The 23,156-nt window shown below is 47.4% G+C and overlaps 1 protein-coding gene across 2 annotated transcripts in view; it reads right to left on the bottom strand.

The window, feature by feature from the left end:
• Window positions 1-23,156, bottom strand: part of CEP290 (centrosomal protein 290) — a 1,276,764-nt gene that overhangs the window by 635,431 nt on the left and 618,177 nt on the right. For both annotated transcript variants that reach the window (XM_069229617.1, XM_069229618.1), the window contains 4 exons: window positions 19,779-20,234; window positions 16,527-16,691; window positions 15,113-15,220; window positions 14,882-15,016 (listed from right to left, as the gene is read on the bottom strand). In XM_069229617.1, the coding sequence (XP_069085718.1) occupies window positions 14,882-15,016; window positions 15,113-15,220; window positions 16,527-16,691; window positions 19,779-20,234 (864 nt within the window). The remainder of the gene's footprint in view (window positions 1-14,881; window positions 15,017-15,112; window positions 15,221-16,526; window positions 16,692-19,778; window positions 20,235-23,156) is intronic.

Here is a 23,156-nt window from a genome sequence, read left to right as displayed (position 1 = left end):
TCCTGCTAACTAGGGCACAGCACCAGTGTTCTTTCCCTAAACTGTACCATTTTTTCCACAACTGGCACACCCCCGGCACACAGCTAAGTCCCTTGTAAGAGGTACAAGTGTTACAAGGGCTCTGAGATCAGGGAGGGTCCCTAAGGGCTGTGTCATGTATTGTAGCACGTTAAGGGACCCCTCACCAAACACAAGCACACTGCCAATGCAGATTGTGTGTGTTGGTGGAGGGGAAAAAGGTAAAGTCGACATAGAACCCTCTCAGGTTGCCATGCCCACAAACCACTGCCTGTGGCATAGGTAAGTCACCCCTCTAGCAGGCCTTACAGCCATAAGGCAGGGTGCACTATACCACAGGTGAGGGCAAAGCTGCATGAGCAATATTCCCCTACAGTATCTAAGCCCATTTTTACATGGGCTGGGAATTTGTCATTACAAACTCCACAGCTACACAATGGCTTCAAGGAAGACTGGGAAGTTTGGTCTCAAACTTCTCAGTACAATTAACCCACACTGATGCCAGTGTTGTATTTATTGTACAATGCCTACAGAGGGCATCTTAGAGATGCCCCCTGTATTTTACCCAACCCTTCAATGCTGGGCTGACCAGTCTGTGCCAGACAGGTTTCTGACCCATGGGGAAAGAGCTTTTGTGCTCTCTGGGGCCAGAAACAAAGCCTGGCCTGGGTGGACGTGCAGAAACTGTAACACTTGGTGTTGAGCATCAAAGGCTCAGGCCCCCTGTTACAGTGCCTAAGGGCACTCCACCTAGTGGAGATGGCCGCCTGTAGGAAGCTGGCCTGGTGTGTGGTGGGTACCCAAGATCAGCAGCCAAGGTTTATCTAGGAGACATGCAGAGCTCACGCAATACCAGTGTAGTCACACAATCCTTACACACATGAAAGAAAACACTCAATTGTACAAAAATAAAGGTCCTTTATTTTTGGACACAATATCACAGATTACTAGACGGTCACCACTCCAACAGTAGCTAACTAATACACTAAATATATACACTAGTAATCACAAATAGGCATAGAAAAGGTTAGAAAACAGTGCAAATAGCAATAACCAATAGTGACCCTAGGGGGAGCCCAAACCATATACTAAAAAAGGAATGCAAACACAGGACCCACACCTGGGTAAGTGGCATGTGTAGAGGGGGGTTGGGAGTACTAGAAAACCACAGTGTTGGTACAGGAATTCCACCAGGCCTTGGCAAAGGCAAACTCGCAGTGAGTGGAAAAGTGGTGCTGCCAGGGACCAGCAAGGCCCAGGAGGACTCAACCCAAGAGGGGGTAGTCACCGGGGACCCTCAGCATCGCAGAGAGTCCACAGGAGCAGAGGCAGCACCCACAGGAGTCCCACAGGATGGGGACACAGAAGTTTCAGTAGGAGCCCACGCAGCACTACAGAAAAGGATCCCCGCCCGCAAGAGAACCACGAAGAGGGCTGAGCGTCGCCAGAAGGAGTGCTGGGGACTGGAGCTACACGTTGCCTGAAGATCCTTTGGAGGAGGTGCAAACAAGCCTGGGCAGTTTCAGAGACGCTGTGCATGGGAGTAATGTCCTGTGTGGGAAGGCAAGGACTTACCTACACCAAAGTTGGACAACTACCAGAGAGGACCAAGAGGACTACTCCAGACCATCACCCGTGATGCAGGATCCTCGCAGCTCAAGATGAGGGGAGATCCATGCAGCTGGTCGTCGTTTGTAGCAGATGCCTGCGGATGCAGGGGAATGACTCCCTCACTCCAAGGGAGATTCCTTCTTCTTCTTGTGCAGGCTGAAGAGTTCCTGTCTTCTGCGGATGCATAGCTGGGAAAATGTTGCAAAGCTGGCAGGAGTCATGGAAACAAAGTTGCAGAAGAGTCTTCTTCATTGATTACAGCACTGTCGATTCCTGTAAGGTCCAGTTGCAGTTCCAGTGGCCCGAAGTCAAAGTGAACGTGCTGAGGAATATTGTTGGAGTCTTGCAAGCCGAATCTGAGGACCCACCCAAGAGAGAGACCTCTGAAAAGAGGATTAGTCACTTAGCCAGGTACAGCACCTATCAGGAGGGGTCTCTGACGTCACCTGCCTGGACTGGCTACTCAGATGCCAACCATGAAAACAAGATGGCAGAACTCAGGGACACTCTGGAGGAGCTCTGAGCACCACCCCTGCAGTAGTGATGGACATGGGAGTGGTCACGCCCCTTTACATTGTCCAGTTTCGCACCAGAGCAGTGACTCGGGGTCCCTGAACCTGTGTGGACTGGTTTATGCACAGAGGGCACCAAATGTGCCCTTGAAAACATACCAGAGGCTACTCCTCCCAAGCCATAGGGTGTTCTGTCTCCATGGGCTTGAACAGATCAAGCAGCAGGAGGTCAGAAACCTGTCTGAGGGGTGGCAGCAGCTTGGGCCGCCCAGAAAACCCTTTAGGACTGGTGGTAGCAATGCTGGGGGACCTCTTAGGAGCCCCCAGAGTGCATGGAATCATACATCCAATACTTGCAACAGCATTGCAGTATGATTACAACATGTTTGATACCAAACGTGCCCAGGTTCGGAGTTACCATTATGTAGCTGGGCATAGGTAGTGACCTATGTTCAGTACACGTGTAAAATAGCGTCCCCGCACTCACAATGTCCAGGAAAGTGGGCCTGGAGTTTGTGGGGGCACCTATCCTAGTGCAACAGTGCCCTCACACACACAGGTACTTGCACCCTGCCCTCTGGGCTGAAAGGGCCTACCACAGGGGTGACTTACAGTGACCTGGTGCAGTGACCGCTAGTGAAAACGGGTGCATGCACCCGTTTCACGCAGGCTGCGATGGCAGGCCTGCAGAACCCTTTGCATGGACTCCCTATGGGTGGCAGAATAACTGCTGCAGCCCATAGGGATCCCTTGGAACCCCAATGCCCTGGGTACCTAGGTACCAAATACTAGGGACTTACATGGGTGTACCAGTATGCCGATTGTGGGGAGAAAAAGGTACAGTTACCAAGTTAGAAAGGAGAGAGCATAATCACTGGGTCCTGGTTAGCAGGATCCTAGTGAACACAGTCAAACACACTGACAAACAGGCAAAAAGTGTGAGTAACCATGCTAGAAAGAGGCTACTTTCCTACACTGCCCCTCAGACCAAGCCCCTCTTTTAGCGCAGGTCCTGCAGGAAATTAGGAAAAACAAAGAGGAGTGACCACTTCAGCTGGGACCACCCTTAAAGTGTCCAGAGCTGATGTGACTCCCTCCTTGCAGAATCCTCCATTTGGTTTGGAGGGGAGGGACCAATAGGGATAGCAATGTGCCCCCCTCCCCAAAGGGAGTGGGCACAGGAAGAGTGTAGCCACCCTCAGGTACAGTAGCCATTGGCTACTGCCCTACGACCCCGGTAACGCCCCTATATCTAGTATTATGGAGCACCCCTGAACCTTACTCACCAGATTCCTGGTGACCTTAAGAAGAAAGAAGAAATAAGAAGGACTTCCAAGCCAACCCCAGCAGTGAGGACTCCAGACGCCAACTGACTTGGCCCCAGACCTACTGGCCTGTCTGCAGCTTCAAAGACACCTGCTCCGCAAAAGGGACGCATCCTGCAGGACCAGCTACGAAATCCCAGAGGACTGCCTGCCCAGCAGAGGACCAGGAACTCCTGAGGACAGCAGCCCTGTCAAGAAAATCCCTCCAAAAAGGACTCTAGAATCGCCCTAGCCATTCTGCATCCGATGCCCCTGGCCTGAAGTCCAGGTGGCCGATCAGTCCAGAAAAGGTCCCCAGGCGATTCCAACCTCAAGTCCACCCTGGATTGACCCCTCCCGGCCAACACAACGACACCTGCAGCCTGAATTCCAGAGGACGTTCCAGACCTCCACCGGATCCAAAAAAGTTACCCAACACCCAAGGAGACCTCTGCACCTGCAGCCCCCAGGCCTTGGGGAATCTGAAAAATGGTCCAGCAACGTCCAGGCGGCGCCTCCCCTACCTGCCCAGCCTTTGGTTACCCAGAACCTACTCCGTGGACCTAGTCTGCAGCATCTTTTGTGACCACCGGGGTCCCCCTAGTGAAAAGCTTTGGGCCCCCAGCTCTGTGCTTGCACCCTGAACCCAGCTGCGCCTGAGCCGCTGAGGGTGTGTGTTTGGTGTGAACCTGTGCCCCCACCCCCCCGGTGCTGACCTAAACCCCTCAGGCCTGTGTCCTGGAACCGCAGGTACGTACTTGCAATCTGCTTTCTACTGACCACGCCCAGTCCTCATAGGATCCCATTGCAAAACCAATGCCAACTTTGACCCCTGCACCCAGCCGGTCCTGAGTCGCTGGCGGTGCACCTTTTGGGTCAGCCTAAACTTTTAACTGTGGACATCCTAAACCCCGAAGACTGTAATCATGTAATGTACTTAATGGTTTTCTGTACTAACATCCCCCTCAGGGCTTTACTGACTCCTATGGAAAATTGCACTGTCAACTTCAGAAATTGAAAAGTGTTACTTACTTGTAAACTGCTTTATCTGCAAAAACCAAACAAAATAAATTTGATATATATGCTTCATACCTATTGGCAACTGTACTTACCTGCAACAAAGACCTTCTGGTTCTAGAAATAAAGTAGCAAAATATATTTTTGCTATGTAAAACAATTGGCCTGAAGTTAGTCATTGAATGTGTGCCTCATTTCTTGACTGCGTGTGTACAACAAAGGCTTTGCACTACCCTCTGATGAGCCTAACTGCTCGACCACACTACCACAAAAGGGAGAACGTTAGTATTATGTACTTTAGCCTCTGTTAAGCCTCTGGGGAATCCCTGGACTCTGTGCACATTGTACCTCATTTTGGTGTAGTATATACAGAGCTAGTTTCCTACAGAGTCGGTCAACTCCACGTGGTCGCTGTGATGATGTTGCGGTCATACATAAGCGCCACCCAGCGCTCTGACGTCATGAAGAACATTGAGAATGGTGCACCAGAACTAGGGCCCTGTAAGGGGAATCCCTGTCCCTAGAAATCAGCAGTGCAGGGAGGATGGGCAGGTCAGTAAGGAATCTGCAACTAGAATATATCTCTCCCAGATAAATTGTTACCAAAGGTAAGTAACGTGTTCATCGGATAGAGACTTCTAGTTGCAGATTCCTTACCTTAGAATAGATACACAAGCAATCCCACCCTCTGCAGTGGGCTGCGAACTAAGATCATACTAGAAAGTACTGCCGGACTAAACACCCAAAGTAGCTGTCAGATATGCCCACTCTGCTGCCTGACAGATGTCCAGGACAGGAAATCCGCATGCTAACGGTGCGGTGGCAGCAGCTGCTCTGGTAGAGTGAGCACGCAAACCCTCCGGGGGTTGCTTCTTTGCCAAAGCGCAGCACATTTTGATGCAGAGCACCACCCATCGCGAGATGGTTCGCTTCTGCACCTCCCGCCCTTTCTTCGCACCCACATATCCTATTAAGAGTTCATCCTCCATCCGGAAATCTTTAGTACGATTGAGGTAGAATGCCAATGCTCCATTTGGATCCAGATGGTGGAGTCTTTCATCTTCATGAGAGGGATTTAGGGATGCGTAAAAAGCAGGCAAAGATGGAGGGGCCTATATGAAAAGGCATAACAACCTTAGGAAGAAAGGAGGCCCTGGTACGAAGCAACACTTTGTCAGGAAGGACAGATAAAAATGATGGCTTCGAAGAAAGGGCTTGAAGCTCACTCACTCTGCGAGCAGAGGTGATAGCAATCAGGAAAGCAATCTTTAATGTGAGGGGACAATAGTGAAGTAACTCAAAAGGGGCAGACGTAAGGTAGGTAACAACCAGGTTCAAATCCCGTTGGAGCATAATGAACGGGGTCGGAAGAAACAAAAGGGTGAGTTCTTTAAAGGAGTCTCCCAAAAATGGGAGACTTGAATAAGGAAGGTTGTCTGGCAATCTGAGAAAGTCCGAGATGGCAGATAAGTAGCCTTTAAGGGTGCCCAATGCAGAGCCCTGCTGGACAAGAGAGGATGAACAGCAGAATCTCAGACAGAGGTATGGAAAGGGGATCAACAGACTTGTTGGTACACCATGCCACAAATTTGTGCCAACGACAGGCATATACCGTTTTAGTGGAGGGACGCCTGGCTGCCAAGATAACATTACAGACTTCGGGTGGAAGGTCAAAAGCTGTCAACTGCTGCTGCTCAATCTCCACGCAGGAATGTGAAGACTGGACAGGTTCGGGTGTAGAACAGTCCCCTGCTGCTACGACAGAAAATCCTCCTGAAGGGGCAGTCTGATCGGATGATCTGTAGCCATGCTCACAAGCTCAGAATACCATGCTCTTTGTGCCCAGCCTGAAGTCACAAGGATCACTTGGGCCCAGTCGCTCTTAATCTTCTTCAGAACTCTGGGCAGAGACATGGTATTGGCTGGAAGGCGTAAAGGAGGCCTGAGTGCCATTTGAGACAAAAAGCGTTGCAAAGCGAGTGCCGCCTTGGAAACTCCAATGCGCATAACTGCTGGCGTTGCACGTTCTCTGCAGATGTGAACAGATCTAACCAAAGCTCTCCCCAATGTTGAAAGAGGCCTTGTGACACCTCTGGATGGAGACGCCATTTGTGATTGACTATTAATCGATGGCTGAGTTTGTCTGCTCTGGTGTTCAGAGAGCCCGCCAGATGATGAACCATCAGGGTTATGTCCTGGTGCTCCAGCATGTCCAGAGGCTTAGAGCCTCCTGACAAAGGGTCCACAACCCCACTTCGCCCTGCTTGTTGCAGTATCACATGGCGTTGGTGTTGTCAATGAACACCTGCACCACTTTCCCTTTTAGAAAGGGAGGGAATGCTTTCAATGCAAGCCTGATCGCCCAGAGCTCCAAAAGACTGATGTGGAGTCCAGACTCCGCCTGAGACCAGAGAACTCTGATCTCCGTCTCTACCATGTGGCCGCCCCATCCCAGGAGTGACATATCTGTCACTACTGTAAGAGCTGGCTGGGTACGCGAGAGGGATATGCTATTGAACAAATCGTGATTCAAAAGCCACCTCTGCAGATCTTGTGCAGTTCCCTCAGAGATCTGGACCACATCTGAGAGGTTCCCCTGATGCTGCGTCCACTGAAACTTCAGGTCCCACTGCAGAGCCTGAATACGCCATCTGGCATGTGTCACTAGCAGGATGTAGCAGGCGATGAGGCCCAGCAGCCTCAGAATCATTCTCACCAAACTCCAGGATAGAGGCTGAGACATCAGTATCATAGCATGAATAGCCTGGACTCGCTTTTTGGGAGGAAATGCCCGAAACCGCACTGTGTCCAGTACAGCTCCGATGAAGGGGAGCATCTGAGAAGGAGTCAGGTGTGATTTTAACATATTTATAGCAAACCCAAACGAGTGCATGAGTTTCACAGTCGTCTGAAGGTGGGAGTCAACTGTCTGGGGCCTGCTCGCCATCAACAGCCAGTCGTTGAGGCAGGGGGAAAACCCAACCACCATCACTTTCGTGAACACACAAGGGGAGCTGGTAAGACCAAAGAGGAGCACAGTAAATTGAAAGTGCTCATGACCTACCACAAATCGCAAGTAGCATCTGTGGGCAGGCAAGATGGGTACATGGAAGTAGTCGTCCTGGAAGTCCAACGCTACCTTCCAGTCTCCAGGGTCCAGGGCAAACAGGACATGAGCCAGGGTGAGCATTTTGAACTTCTCCTTCCTGAGGAAGACATTGAGTGCCTGGATGTCTAGGATAGGATGAAGGCCTTTGTCTTTCTTGGGCATCAGGAATAACAACCACAACCTACTTCTGGCGCAGAGACCCTCTCTATGGCTCCCTTGGCCACAAGAACTGCAAATACCTTGCAGAGAAGTGCCAGATGATCCTCCGATAAACAGTTGTAAGACAGTGGCATGGTCAGAGGCACAGTCTCGAAGGGGAGGGAGTAGCCCCTTCAGACTATTTACAAAACCCACCTGTCCGTCGCCATGGATTCTCAGTGGGGCAGGCAATGGCGGATCCGGCCTCCAACTGGTCCAGGATGGTGCGACTGACTAGGAGGGTTCGGAGGCTGCAGCAGGGGTGGCCTGGGAAGATCTCTGGCTCCCTGATCCATGAGCCCGTGGGATTCTGCATTCCCAGCCAGTGTCTGTGCAGCAAGTGCAGCTCGGAGGCTGGCAGGGACAGGATGCAGGAGGGAGCCCTTTCCCTGGGCACGAATGGGGAAAAAAGTGGACTGTGCTGGGCGAGTGCAGCTGCGAGGCCAAGGGACCAAGCCGTAGCGCCAAGTCCATTTTGTCCCCGAAGAGATGGGTGCCATCGAAGGGCATGTCCATGAGAGACTGTTGAACATCCACTGAAAAGCCAGATGTCCTCAGCCAAGTATGGCACCGTAAGGCCACACTTGACGCAACCGATCTACCCAGTGAGTTGGTAGTGTCCAGCCCACAACGTATTGTGAACTTGCCCGCATCCCTCCCATCAGCTACAGCTTGGGAGATGATGGCCCGGGTCTCCTCCGGGCCCAGCGGCAACACCTGCGCAACCGTATCCCATAAGGAATAGGTGAAGCGGCCCAAGAGGCATGCAGTGTTCACGGACCGCAATGCCAGACTGGAGGAAGAAAACATCTTCTTTCCAAGAAGGTCCAGTCTTTTTTATTTTGATTCCCAATATGGCGGGGTGGGGGTGGGCCAAGGGGGGGAGGGATGGGAATGCGCCAGATGAGGAAGAAGCCTAGATGAGAAGGCTCTCAGGTGTAGGGTGTTGAGACAGGAATTTAGGGTCTTTCAGTACAGGCCGATGGCGGCGGGCGATTGTCCTATTCACAGGAGCCCCTGTCTTGGGTCTGGACCAGGTACCCAGAAGGACATCCGTGAGGGCTTCATTGAAGGGGAAAAGGAGTTCCGAAGTGGAAATTCCAAGGCTAAAGCACCTCAGTCAGGAGGTTAGTCCTGACTACCACAGTAGAAATCTTGAGGCCGAGGACCTCAGCTGCCCTACTAACCACCATTGAATATGATGCTCCCTCCTTTGCAGCTACGGTAGGGGAAGAAAGCATGCTAGCATCTGGAGAAGTATCCAGACCACTAGCCTCACTCAATTCCTGTGCTCAGTCCAATTCAGGGTTGTCTAGCTGGTATTCTAGAGAGTCCAGCAACACTTCCAAACCTTCCCCGTACCTACAGTAAAAAGGGTCAGATTCCAACCTGGGGTGAGAAGACCCCATCGAAGATGGATCCGTCTCTTGGTTGTCGGGGATAAGGATTGGGTCGACGTTGATTGTGGGGCCAACTGGCGTCGGGCGCGTTGACATCTTTGACGGGGAAGGTCAAGTTGGCATGACCAGCACTGGCATGGTTCAGATAATGGATCCGGGGGAGGGCAGTCCTCAGTGGCCGGAGCCGCAGACGAAGCCACTGGTGTGGAACCCAAGGTGCCCCCATCCGATCCTCCATGCCCTGAAGGTGTGGGGGGGGGGGGGGTCTGCCCATAGATAAGGCGCATGGCTTCATAATACTCCCTCAGCTGGGCAGGGGTGGCTCCGGCTCCCGGCAACTCAGGCAGAGGCCAAGCAACCGGGCGAAGTCGAAGAACATTTGGCCTTCTTCTTTTTGTGGCCCGAGTGTCCCCAAGACTTGGAGTGGGACAATGAAGAATGGTGGTGACTCCACGAGCGGTCTTGTGACCGTCCTCTCAAACGAGACCGGGAGCAATGCAGAGTTGAGCGCTGGGTCACCGTCCTCTCAAACGAGACCGGGAGCAATGCAGAGTTGAGCGCTGGGTTGTCATGAGCTTCATGGGCTGCTCTCTCAAAGATTTCAGGTTCATGGCCCAGCACTCGGAGCACGACTTCAGGTCGTGGTCACACTCCAGACACCACAAGACACCACAAGCAGATCCGTCACTGACATCATTCGGTGACAGGAGTCACACGGTTTAAACCCGGTCTTCTGTAACATCCCTCGGCGCACTGAAAGAGTAAAAAATGATGACAAAAAGGTTAAAGCTAGTAAAAAAAACTACTAAGGGTACCTCTCTACAGATGTGCGCATGGCACGGAAAGAAAAGAACTGACGTCAGCACGCCGAGGTGGCACCTATATATACGACCACGATGCCAATGAGAGACGTGGAGTCGACCTACACCACCTGACAGCGTGCATGAGCACTGCTTGAAGAAAAATCTCCGGATACAGTCTGACGTCTGCAACTAGAAGTCTCTATCAGATATGAAGTACAATGTACAAAGAGTTCAGCGGATCCTCATAAGCTTGCAAAGGCAGAAAAAGTTAGGCCTACTGCTCTTTTTGTGGTAGTGTGGGCGAGCAGTTAGCCTTATCAAGGAGTCGGATTAAGCATTTGTTGTACATATAGAGGCAATAAATGAGACACACAAAGAATAAATCCAAGATCATGCTTTTATATATAGTTTGAACCAAATAACTTTATTATCAGGTAAGTGTTTTTTTAAATAAACATACTTTGCTGTTTCAAAAATCAGAGTCTTTAATGTTAACCTATAGGAGAAAAACAAGGATGCAGTTTCGCAAGTAAGTAAGACAACTTACAATCCCAGTCTTCAGGGTTTTAGACTAACAGCAGGCAAGCTTCAGGTTGGTACCAAGAGTGCATCCACAGCGGCATGGGGGTGAATGGGTGCAAAGGTCAAAGTCGGCGTCGGCGTCGGTGCCCAATGTTAATCAATGGAGACTTGGGGAGAATGAAGACGTGCTGCTTCCAAGTAAATACAAACGGTGCCAGAGGTTGGTCTTCTGGGACTGAGGTAGCACTGAGGTTAGGGGTAGGAGGGTGGGCAAGGCAGCAGAAAACTTACACCCTCAGTGGCACAGGGGCGGCCGGGTGCAGAATGCCAACACAGCATCAGGCACACAATGCTATCCAACAGAGACAGGGGGTATCCGCTGAAGCCATGCTCAAAGGTGAGTAAAGCAGGGTCAGAGGTCAATCTCCTAGAGCTGGGGTAAGTACAAGTGGGGCCACAAGGCAGCATCAAACTTACACCCTCTGCAGCACAGGGGCAGCTGGGTACAGAGTGCCAACAAAGCGTTGAGCACCCAAGGTTATTCAATGGAGTAGATCCATTTCAGAAACAGGCTGCAGGCTCTGTCCAGGAGGCCGGCTGAGGTCAACCCACAGTTGCCCAAATAAGCAGAGATGTCAGGAGTTGTGGGGACACTGACGGTCCAGCTCCCCAAGACCCGGGCTCCAGGTGCAGGGGTGTCTTTTGGCATCGATAACAGCTTACCTGGTCCGTCGCGGTCAGGGGGAATCCTCAGATACAGGCTGCAGGCGTCACTGTGGAGTCCAGCAGGGGTCAGCCCATGATGGACTCTTGGTCAGAAGCGCTGGGGAACCTTCAATGGACTGGTGGGCCACTTGGACTCGGGCCAGGGGCATTGGGAGCAGATGTGGTTCCAGGCTGCAGATTTGCAGTTACTCCAGCAGACTTCTTCTTCTTTAGAGATGGTTTATTTTGGACAGGTCTGTTGTCCACTGGAGTTCTTGTCTTTTTTCGAAGGCAGGCAGTCCTCCCAGGGCTTTAGAGGTTGCTGGGCTGCCGGACAAGTCGTCTTCTAGGTCTAGGATCTTTGAAGCCTGTAGACAGGTAGGTAGGGCTGGGGCCAAGTCAGTTGTTGGCTTCAGTTTCCTCTGCTGGGTGATTTCTGTGTTGTCCAGCTATTCTTAAGTCGACAGGAATCTGATTATAGTATTCAGGGCTGCCACATAAATGCTCAATTTAAGGGAGTTATAGGGAGTGCCAAGCGGTAGCCAACAGACTACTCACCTTTAGGGTGACTACATCCTTCTTATGATCATTTCCTCTGAGAAGTGGCATAGCCCTAACCTAATTGGCCTAATTCCTTCCATGTAAGATATAGGAATGTAAGAAGTAGAGTCCACTTCAGCTCGTCGACCCTAGGGGTAAGACTGGCATGAAGTGGGCACTCCTAATTAACCTAATTTTCCTGCCAGTCATGTTGCTAAAAGTGCGGTCAGGAACTGGGGGTCGGCATCCTCCAAAATTTGGTGAGGTCTGGGTCACATTACAAAGGCGGCAAGGACTTTGAGGTTCCTCGCCCTGGAAAGTCCATCCTGCCTGGGAGAGGTCAGATTTCTGCCCAGAGAATGCCTTTGTTCTCAGTCCTCAAGAGCATTGGTTCTCACCTCAGGGGGCCAGAACTCGGTTTAAGGTGGCTGTACTGGTTTTGACCAGCCAGTGCCCATGCTAGGAGTTGGTAGGTTTTCAGGGGGAACCTCTAAGGTACCTTCTAAGTTCATGTATCAATAAATCCATCACTGGATTCAGTGAGGGTTTATTCATACAAGATGTTTGATATGAAACATCCCTATTGTCAGTGAAGCCATCATGTAGCTGGGGAACTCATAATGATTAGTGTTCAGCACACGTACTTAAAATGGCTTCACTGTTCACTTACTATGCCTGAGAACTGACAGACATAGCAGGGGCACGTTTGCTCATGCACCTATGCCTTCACGTGTAATCTAGGACTGGAAGGTCTGCTAGAAGGGTGGCTTACATATATCACATGCAGTGTAAAGGGGACAGGGCACACAGGCTATGTGGCATGTTGTGTTTTCATTTTAGTCCTGCACCAGGACGCGCAGCCTGCGAAAGAAGCACTGTATGCACTCAGTGAGAGGGTCCCTAAGGGTGGCAAAATTCGTGCTGCAGCCATCAGGGGGCTTACTTTAGTACCCCATGCCCTAGGTCCCAGTAGTACCATTTACTAGAGGCTTATAGTGGTAACTAAAGGTTTGTCAATTGGGAAAAATAAACAGGTCCCCAGTGCACTTTAAGTGAAAGTGCATCACAAACCAGGCAAAAAGTGTGTGTGTGTGTGGGGGGGGTGGCGGGGGTTAGGTCATGTCAAAAGAGGAACCTTCCTTCTTTCCCTCACCAAGCAGGGAGACTAGCAGGCCTTGGCCTCCAGTCCTGGTCGCAGACAAAAGTCTTGCAGACTTTGCCCTTCTCATACAGCCCGATCGGATTGGAAGATAACAATTTTCTGGGGACTCAACCTCACCTTCTAATCGTCCTTTTCCAGAGATCAAATGTAATTTAGTGTCTGGGTCTTTGAAGTTTTAAATTGGGGTTCCGCTTCATTTGAACTTTTCCTTTTCATCTTCCTCCATGAAATATGTTTGTCACAGAAGGCACAACTCTGAAGCTGATTGGTCACTCCCATGAACTGTGTTGTGGACAGAGTTCACACCTGGATGTCAGCCACAGTGATATGTGCATCAAAAGGTAATCTCAGACCAAAGCACTACTCTTTTTGATTCTCTTAGCCATTTCCATTTCTAAGATGTGTCCACATATTCCCACCCAGCTCACAGGAATGTAGCACTACACAAATCTGTATAGGGGTATTCCTCTTCACCAGGCAGGTCTGGGCTTCTTAAAATGGAACCCAGAGTCCTCCATGTAATGTACAATTGCAGGCACATCTACTCAGTGTACATTCACAGCACACTTTCAGTCCAGCACTTTCCTCCATGCATTGTATCCTTAGAAATACCCATGCACTCCGTGGCGGAGCCACCACGGTCAGACTACCAACACCGCCAGGCTGTCGTAAGCCAGCAGCCCCTCGGCCCCGGTGGTTTTTGGGGCCCCCATGCACAGCCCCATTGCGCATTCCTCTGCCCGAATTAGACAGTGGAATGCGCGACGGGTGCTGCTGCACCCGCTGCACTGCCACATTGGCGTCGGCTCCATTAGGAGCCAGTGTCTATGTTAAGGCTCTGCGGTGAAGTCCTAGGAGGGCCGGTGGGGTTCAGGCCGCACAGGTGGTCTGAGGGCGGGAAAAGTTTGGCGGGCGGCGTCCGCTGCCTGCCAACCTCTTAATGACCCCTCTGAGTGCACTGAAGCTTTTCTATATTCAACCAGGGTGTACTCTTTACAAATACACACACTGCCAGCACAGACATTTAACATGTGCACTGCACAACACTTCACCTTTCATGTATTGTATTCAGGCAATTACCCATATACTCAAGCACATGCTTTATTCACACATGCACTGCACAGCACTACATATTCCATGCAATGTATTCCTCTCAGGCATACAAGCACTCAGTACATGTACTATCCACACATGCACTACACAGTACAGCTCTATCCCTGTATTGTACCCTTCCCAGGCACATATACATTCAGAGCACAGTCACTACTCCTACGCTAAGCAGTACCACACATCTACCTGATGTAGGCGGTGAGTTAAGCAAACTTAGTGCATTTTTTTAAATAGTGAGTGATCCTTTATGCTTCATTCCAGTGACACAGGGCAAAAATGTCCTGTTTATTAGTATTGGTCACAACACAGTATTCTGCCACCACTACACGCATGCTGCTCAACTGCTGTTGCAGGCAGGAGCCTTTCACCACTATGACTGTAGTGGTCTGGGTGCACCTTCTGGTCCTACAAGACAGTAATCCATGAGACTGGCATGGTGTACAGTCCTATGACAAAGTCAGCATTAGGGATCCAGACAACAGTACAGTTAGGTACTCAGGACAGGGCTGCCCGTCTTTCCCATGTAGAGGACTTTTTCAGTCCCAACAGTCTCAATATTTTTTTGACATTGATGCAGCTTTTTATAAGTCAAACATCTTTTATAAACAAATAAAAATTAAAGCTGCATGACCATTGATACATTTTTCTGGGACTGACTCCTTTGGTGCAGAAAAGGAAACTGATGAAATCTTAGAGATTAAACTGATGATGTGCAGTACCAAAGAAATGTTCTAGGCCACCCTCATTACTCAAATGTCAGGAAACCGCATGCAGTAAAAAAAAAACACATTTTTACTTAAGGTTCAGTAGTTGAATTATTTTGTATGAACAGAAATGAAATAAAACAAGCTATTATTATGTTGTACTCACTTCTTCTAATGTTTGGCAGGCAGCACGAGTTTCAAGGATTGTTCGAATGTGCTCTTTAATTTTGTGCAATGCTAGATCAAGTTGTTGAGGTAGAGGTAAACTGGAGTCTGGTAATGAGCCGGTAGCTTCTTCAAACTGGAAGGTGAGACATATATGAATACCAAAGTAAAACATCTTGAAAGGAAGTGTAACAATATTACATCACATGATCCATCAATTTTTTTTAATTACCTTTCGAGCAGTGCTGAGAACTTCATTTTGTTGATGTTCATACATGTCTAGCTGGCGTTCCATTTCTACTTCTCTCTGGTCCCATGCCATCTGTCGCTCTTCATGAAACTGAAAAGGTAGGTTATCAGTCTCATTTCACTTATTCTATGGGCCTAAAATAATCTATAGTACTATCCCACTACTATATGTAGAGAAAGATGTTATGGTGGTGGAGGCCTATAGGTGTTAAATTCAAAAGGTCAGGTGAGGGACAGAAAGCAAGTGAATAGCAATTTCAGAGGCTGTCTTTTTTTCCTGAGAAAGGTTGCGAGCATGTGGCCAGCTTTGGAAACTTATGGAGACCTTTGAAGATTTCTGACATCAGGAAGCATCTGCCACCAGGTTCAGATCCCTCCTTCACATCTGCACAAAGTTCCCAATTGGCTTAGCTGAAAAAGTCATCCCTATCAAGGTGCTTCATAAATGTTTTGGTGTATATTTGGAAACCTATAACACTCACTCTACTTAATTTTCTTCAGCCTCAAAAACAAACTAGCTTGATTTTTTTCTGTCTTATCACGTCACACTGTAAACTCCCATGCCGATTACAGATATCAGGTTTATTTCTACCCCTCTTCATTTTTTCAAGAAGAAAACATTTCTATGTCTTGGTCATTAGATTCTGTAACTCATCAATCTCAACACCACTCACTACACCTATTTGTCAGTATCAATCACCCTACACATGTACACAGGATCCTAATCCAACTAGCATTAATTGAGCCTTCATGCCAAACCCTTTAATTAGATATTCTGTCCCAGTTGCCTCTGACAACTGCTTAACACATGTTTTCTCGCCTGTCCGAAACGTTAATCTTTTGATAGCAAAAGAGTTAATAGACCCCTTTGAGGATGTACAGTAGGGGACGATTAAAAAACAAACTGTAGAGAAACAAAATAGACTGACTCAGATAATTTACAGACAAAAAAAGTAAAAAGGGTTGACAGAGTGAAATGACGTAACACAGTGAACTAAAAGGAAAAAAGGTACAGAGGGAATAATAATAGATTGAAAAAGAAATATAGCAAGCAAGTTAAAGATACTGTGGTGCATGAACTCCAACACTGACTACGAAACTTCAAAAGAAACAATAAAAAGCGAAGTGATCATTTGCAAAAAAAAATGGGATTGTGGTGTCAAAAATTACTAGATTTATCAGACAAATATTTGCTGCTAAAACAAATCATTTAAAACAAAAAATAGATTTGCAAATCTAAATCTGATGTGAAAAATTCCTAGAATTTGCGGTGTGGTGAATACATAGATAGATTTCAGAAGATTTTCAACTTCCAAACCAATTCAAATTGTGTTAAAAAATAAAAACAATGTGCAGTGCGTTAATTGTACATAATAGGGTATGGCTGTATACTGAACCTTGCTTTGCTGTACAATTCCTTCTTCGAGGCTACTGATAAGGCGCTCATGTTCAGAAATTATGTTATTTAAATAGTTAATCTCTTCCTTCTTCTTGACCAACTCTCGATTCAGTTTTAGTTCATGTAGACGAAGGTCTTCCATTTTCTTCTGCCATTCAATGACCTGTTAAAAGGCAAAAACAATGCTACACTAGTTGTTACAAAAACGACACACACTCTCTTCATGGGTGACCCAGATATCACCCTGTTAAGTCAGTAAACATCCAGGAGGTATGGCTAGCTGGGGCTCAAGATATTATGTGACAGATTTAATGGGCATTACACAGCATCTGTAACATAAAATGTAGTTCAAAGTCACTAAACAGTGGATCATACCGCCCAGTTATTCTACTGAGACTCCCCCTTGATGGTTTTTGTCTAGTCTGTTCACCCATTTGCCATAACTCAGTAAAACCTTGATTTACTGTTAGCAGTAGTACCACTGGAATCATGCAGGAGTGGAGCACAGAATAATGGGACATCATTGACTAAGTTATATTGCAAGGAAAGGCAAATTATAAGGGCATTATCCATATAATTATGCATATCATCCAAAGAGCCTTGCAAAAACACAAGCCACAATGGTTATAGGCACATCATCTTGTCATAGTAATCATTACGGTAAAAAGCAACAAGCTGCCAAAAAGGCAAACATAGGTTCTTTGGGTGATATGTGGATTACCTGGTGATATCACTTATGGGCATTTTATGTTCATCTTCACTCCCTTCTGGTTGTGGTCTTTGTCTTTCCCACACTGTGCAATGGATACTTTATCTAGTTTAGTGAGTGGATTTTTTTTTTTTTTTTTTGTGTGAGGGTGTCACCATTCTGAAATACTTTTTGTGTTTGACTTTTTAACTTTTGAGTGACTGTATGGATGACTACATGTGGGCATTTATAATTTTCATGTATTCCAACAGCCCTGAGGAAGTTTCTTTAGACGCAACATGTGTTGGATGTGTAACTTAATTGGACATCATCACAACAAATGACCAACTGTAGTTTATTGTGTCTTGCATTGCCTTAACTATTCATATGTTGCCCTACATTGTGTTAAGTGGGTGCACAATTGTTGCACTTTGGTCATTTATATTTGATCAGTATATGATTGTGAGATCTTTGTATTGTTTTCTATATGTAACATCATTTTTGATCTCTACTTTTTTAACAAAACTCTTTTTGTGTATTAAGCTGTTGTAATAAAATGTTTGCACCATTTTTTGTAACTAAACATTCTTTGGTTGATCTATTTAAGTGTAGTGATCCAGAGTAAAACTTGGTGATTAGTGTTGTCTTGATAGCACTTTGTACATGGTGATTACTGTTCTAATTTCAATTTCTCACACTTTGTTGCACCAGGAGTGTTGTCTGTGATAGCACCCACTACTAGTACTGTTTGATAGTGGCCATACACTGTTGGGGGGTTTGTGCTGGTTTGTTCTCACCACTGCTGCAATTTGTAACAATCATAAAAATAACTGACAGTCGACTTCAGAAAAGAGACTATTTCATATAACAGCCATTCCGAATTAGGCATTGTGCATCAATTTGTTTTGCAAAGACATATGTCAGATGAATACTTATACAGGGAGTGCAGAATTATTAGGCAAATGAGTATTTTGACCACATCATCCTCTTTATGCATGTTGTCTTACTCCAAGCTGTATAGGCTCGAAAGCCTACTACCAATTAAGCATATTAGGTGATGTGCATCTCTGTAATGAGAAGGGGTGTGGTCTAATGACATCAACACCCTATATCAGGTGTGCATAATTATTAGGCAACTTCCTTTCCTTTGGCAAAATGGGTCAAAAGAAGGACTTGACAGGCTCCGAAAAGTCAAAAATAGTGAGATATCTTGCAGAGGGATGCAGCACTCTTAAAATTGCAAAGCTTCTGAAGCGTGATCATCGAACAATCAAGCGTTTCATTCAAAATAGTCAACAGGGTCGCAAGAAGCGTGTGGAAAAACCAAGGCGCAAAATAACTGCCCATGAACTGAGAAAAGTCAAGCGTGCAGCTGCCACGATGCCACTTGCCACCAGTTTGGCCATATTTCAGAGCTGCAACATCACTGGAGTGACGAAAAGCACAAGGTGTGCAATACTCAGAGACATGGCCAAGGTAAGAAAGGCTGAAAGACGACCACCACTGAACAAGACACACAAGCTGAAACGTCAAGACTGGGCCAATAAATATCTCAAGACTGATTTTTCTAAGGTTTTATGGACTGATGAAATGAGAGTGAGTCTTGATGGGCCAGATGGATGGGCCCGTGGCTGGATTGGTAAAGGGCAGAGAGCTCCAGTCCGACTCAGACGCCAGCAAGGTGGAGGTGGAGTACTGGTTTGGGCTGGTATCATCAAAGATGAGCTTGTGGGGCCTTTTTGGGTTGAGGATGGAGTCAAGCTCAACTCCCAGTCCTACTGCCAGTTCCTGGAAGACACCTTCTTCAAGCAGTGGTACAGGAAGAAGTCTGCATCCTTCAAGAAAAACATGATTTTCATGCAGGACAATGCTCCATCACACGCGTCCAAGAACTCCACAGCGTGGCTGGCAAGAAAGGGTATAAAAGAAGGAAATCTAATGACATGGCCTCCTTGTTCACCTGATCTGAACCCCATTGAGAACCTGTGGTCCATCATCAAATGTGAGATTTACAAGGAGGGAAAACAGTACACCTCTCTGAACAGTGTCTGGGAGGCTGTGGTTGCTGCTGCACGCAATGTTGATGGTGAACAGATCAAAACACTGACAGAATCCATGGATGGCAGGCTTTTGAGTGTCCTTGCAAAGAAAGGTGGCTATATTGGTCACCAATTTGTTTTTGTTTTGTTTTTGAATGTCAGAAATGTATATTTGTGAATGTTGAGATGTTATATTGGTTTCACTGGTAATAATAAATAATTGAAATGGGTATATATTTTTTTTTTGTTAAGTTGCCTAATAATTATGCACAGTAATAGTCACCTGCACACACAGATATCCCCCTAACATAGCTAAAACTAAAAACAAACTAAAAACTACTTCCAAAAATATTCAGCTTTGATATTAATGAGTTTTTTGGGTTCATTGAGAACATGGTTGTTGTTCAATAATAAAATTAATCCTCAAAAATACAACTTGCCTAATAATTCTGCACTCCCTGTACATACCAATTGTCTATGACGAAGAGAAAAGAAAATTCTCAAACTTAATAAAGCAACAAACCTTCTGTGCACCTCTGGTATCCTTTAAAGTGGACAGTAGCTCCTCCAAGCCCTTCAGTTTCACTTCCAATTCAAGAGCCCGGTTCTCGGTTGCTGTACGATCCTGCTGTGCTTGTTGCATTTCCTGCATGATCTTAAGTTTGTCGTTCTGTAGCTCAATCATGGTCTTAGAGAATTTTTCTTGCTGGGCCAGAGGCAGAGCTCCACTGAACTGCTGCCGTAATGACTGGACAGTCTGGCGCAGATGTTTTGCTCTGTTTCTACCTTCCAGGCGAGCAAAGTATAAGGCCTGCTCTTTGCCATCAAGCTTCTGTTCTAGACGTAAATTGCATGCTTCTAACTTCTGCAGTTTCGCTACAGCGGCTTCCAGTTTCCCAAGTGCTGTAGCTTCACTGACCTGGAGAGCTATGATGTGCTGGTGTAATTTGGCAATCAAGGCTTTCTCATCAGACTGTGACTAGTGAAACCAAACATAAAGGTAAACAATTTAATATAATTGAAATGTATTGAGAAAACATATTTAACAATCATTATAGAGGGCTTCAAATTTCCTAGGAAAGGTAACTGCATGAAAAACCAACAAGCAAAACAAAGTACAATGCGATACAGTGACTAGAAATTACATGTGTTTTTCAACAGAGGCACTACTGATCAAGCTACTTACCTTCAATAGCTCTCCTTCTGGTAGAGACTCTATATAGAAGCAGATTCCTCTCATTCTGAATATTTCCCAGGCATCAGACTAGAACTGGAAACTTAACTTTTGAGCAGTACCTCAGACTGCCGGTAGGTGGTGCCATGCAGCCCACACCGACACCCTTCCACTCTAGTGGGGACGGGGCTGAGTCTCCTAATTGGAGTATGTCTGTGTTTCTAAACGGAGTGGTCGTGTGATGAGTGCCACAGTGGACAGGACAGCAAAGACAAACTTGAGCCTGAGAGTGTAAAGACTCTCAGGCACAAGCAACTAACGGTGACAGTGGCGTAGCTTGGGAGGTGCAGGGGGGGGGGGGGGGGGGGGGGGGGGCGGCCGCACCGGGCGCAACATCTGGGGGTTGGGGGGGGGGGGCGCTCGCACTCGCGAGTGCTAAAAGAACGAGTTACTTACCTTCGGTAACGACTTTTCTGGTGGATACATTAGCTACCTGTGGATTCCTCACCTCATGATTCCTCACCTCATGAATACTCCCATGGCGCCAGCATTCTACGGAAATCTTCTTACTAGTCTCTGCACGTCGACGAGGACGTCACTGTCTCGCACGCGACGCCGTCTGACGTCATACAGGCAATAAGAGGTCCTCGACGACGTGCGGACGTCAGTACCAATCATTTTTTACGTGCATGAGAACAACCAGGCAATGCAATGAAAGAACAAAGCAACATCCATTATATTGTAAAAATACACCACATTGTATGAATAACTGTAAATCTTTTTTATGTACATATATATATATATATATATATATAAAACTCTTTCTTTTAAAAATATATACACACACCAAGTATATACATAAAGATATATACACATATACCCATATATATATATAAATATATTATATATATACATCTATTGCACCCTCAAAGATCAAGAGGAGCGCACTCAAGGATTACTTGGCAAGACCATAAAGGCAACGGGGAGGCGGGTGGGACCGTGAGGAATCCACAGGTAGCTAATGTATCCACCAGAAAAGTCGTTACCGAAGGTAAGTAACTCGTTCTTCTGATGGATACAACTACCTGTGGATTCCTCACCTCATGAATAGAGTCCCAAAGCAGTACCACGCCCGGCGATGGGTGCCTAAATGGTCAAACCAAGAAATCCTGCAGCACTGACCGTGCAAAATGGCCGTCCCTTCTAACCTCAGAATCTAAACAGTAATGTTTTGCAAAAGTGTGAAGGGACGACCAAGTTGCGGCCTTGCAGATGTCGACCACAGGAACACCTCTGGCTAAGGCCGAAGTGGCCGACTTAGCTCTGGTGGAATGAGCTCTAATGCCCTCAGGAGGATCCTTCTTTGCCAAAGAGTAACATATTTTAATGCAAAGAACAACCCACCTGGATAGTGTTCTCTTGTGGACTGCCTTTCCTCTCCTCTTGCCCACGTATCCAATAAACAGCTGATCCTCCAGCCTGAAATCCTTTGTTCTATTGATAAAGAAGCTCAACGCTCTCTTTGGATCCAGACGGTGCAGTCTTTCTTCCTCTTTGGAAGGATGAGGCGGAGGATAGAACGTGGACAAAGTAATTGCCTGAGCCAAATGGAAGGGTGAAACAACCTTCGGGAGGAAAGCAGCCTTGGTCCTCAACACCACCTTATCCCCATAAAAAGTTGTATAAGGGGGTTTTACTGATAAGGCCTGCAACTCACTCACTCTCCTTGCTGATGTTATAGCTATCAGGAAGACTGTTTTTAAAAACAAATACCTTAAGGGGCAAGAATGCATAGGTTCAAAAGGGGACCCCATAAGGAAAGTCAGGACTAAGGACAAATCCCATTGCGGCATAACGAATGGCTTTGGAGGATATTGATTTAGAAGACCTTTCAAGAATCTGATAACAATAGGGGATTTAAATAAAGATGGTTGGTCTGGAAGACATATGAAGGCTGACAAGGCCGATAAATAACCTTTAATGGTAGCCACTGCACAACCTTTCTGCGCCAGAGATAGAGCAAAAGACAAAACGTCCGATAGATGAGCTTGTAAAGGATCAATCTGCCTCTCTCCACACCACGCAACAAATTTAGACCACCTATTAGCGTAGATAGATTTAGTGGAGTGTCGCCTGGCCGCTAATATAACATCCACTACCTCAGGCGGGAGAGAGAAGGAACTCAGGTTGCCCCGTTCAATCTCCAGGCATGTAGGTGCAGACTCTGGAGGTTGGGGTGTAGAACCTGCCCCTGCGACTGCGAGAGGAGGTCTGCCCTGAAAGGGAGACGGAGCGGCGGGCACGTTGAGAGTTGGAGAAGGTCGGAGTACCACACCCTCCTTGGCCAATCCGGAGCTATTACGATTACTAGAGCCCGGTCTTGGCGAATCTTCCTCAATACTCGAGGAATCAAGGGTATGGGAGGAAACGCGTAAAGCAACTGGCCGCACCAGGTCATTTGAAACGCGTCCCCCAATGCTTCCTGCATCGGATACTGAAGGCTGCAGAACAACGGACAATGCGCGTTCTCTCGAGTGGCGAACAGATCTACCCGAGGAAACCCCCACTTCTGGAAGATTAAACGGACTTGATCTGGATGGAGACGCCACTCGTGGTCTGCCGAGAAGTGGCGACTGAGACTGTCCGCACGCACGTTCAAGACTCCGGCCAGATGGTTTGCTATCAAGCAAATCCGATGGTCCTTTGCCCAGGACCATAGTCGAAGAG

Source organism: Pleurodeles waltl, chromosome 4_1 (genome assembly GCF_031143425.1).
Source record: "Pleurodeles waltl isolate 20211129_DDA chromosome 4_1, aPleWal1.hap1.20221129, whole genome shotgun sequence".
Classification (NCBI taxonomy): Eukaryota; Metazoa; Chordata; class Amphibia; order Caudata; family Salamandridae; genus Pleurodeles; species Pleurodeles waltl.
This window is presented reverse-complemented; position numbering and strand designations above follow the sequence as displayed.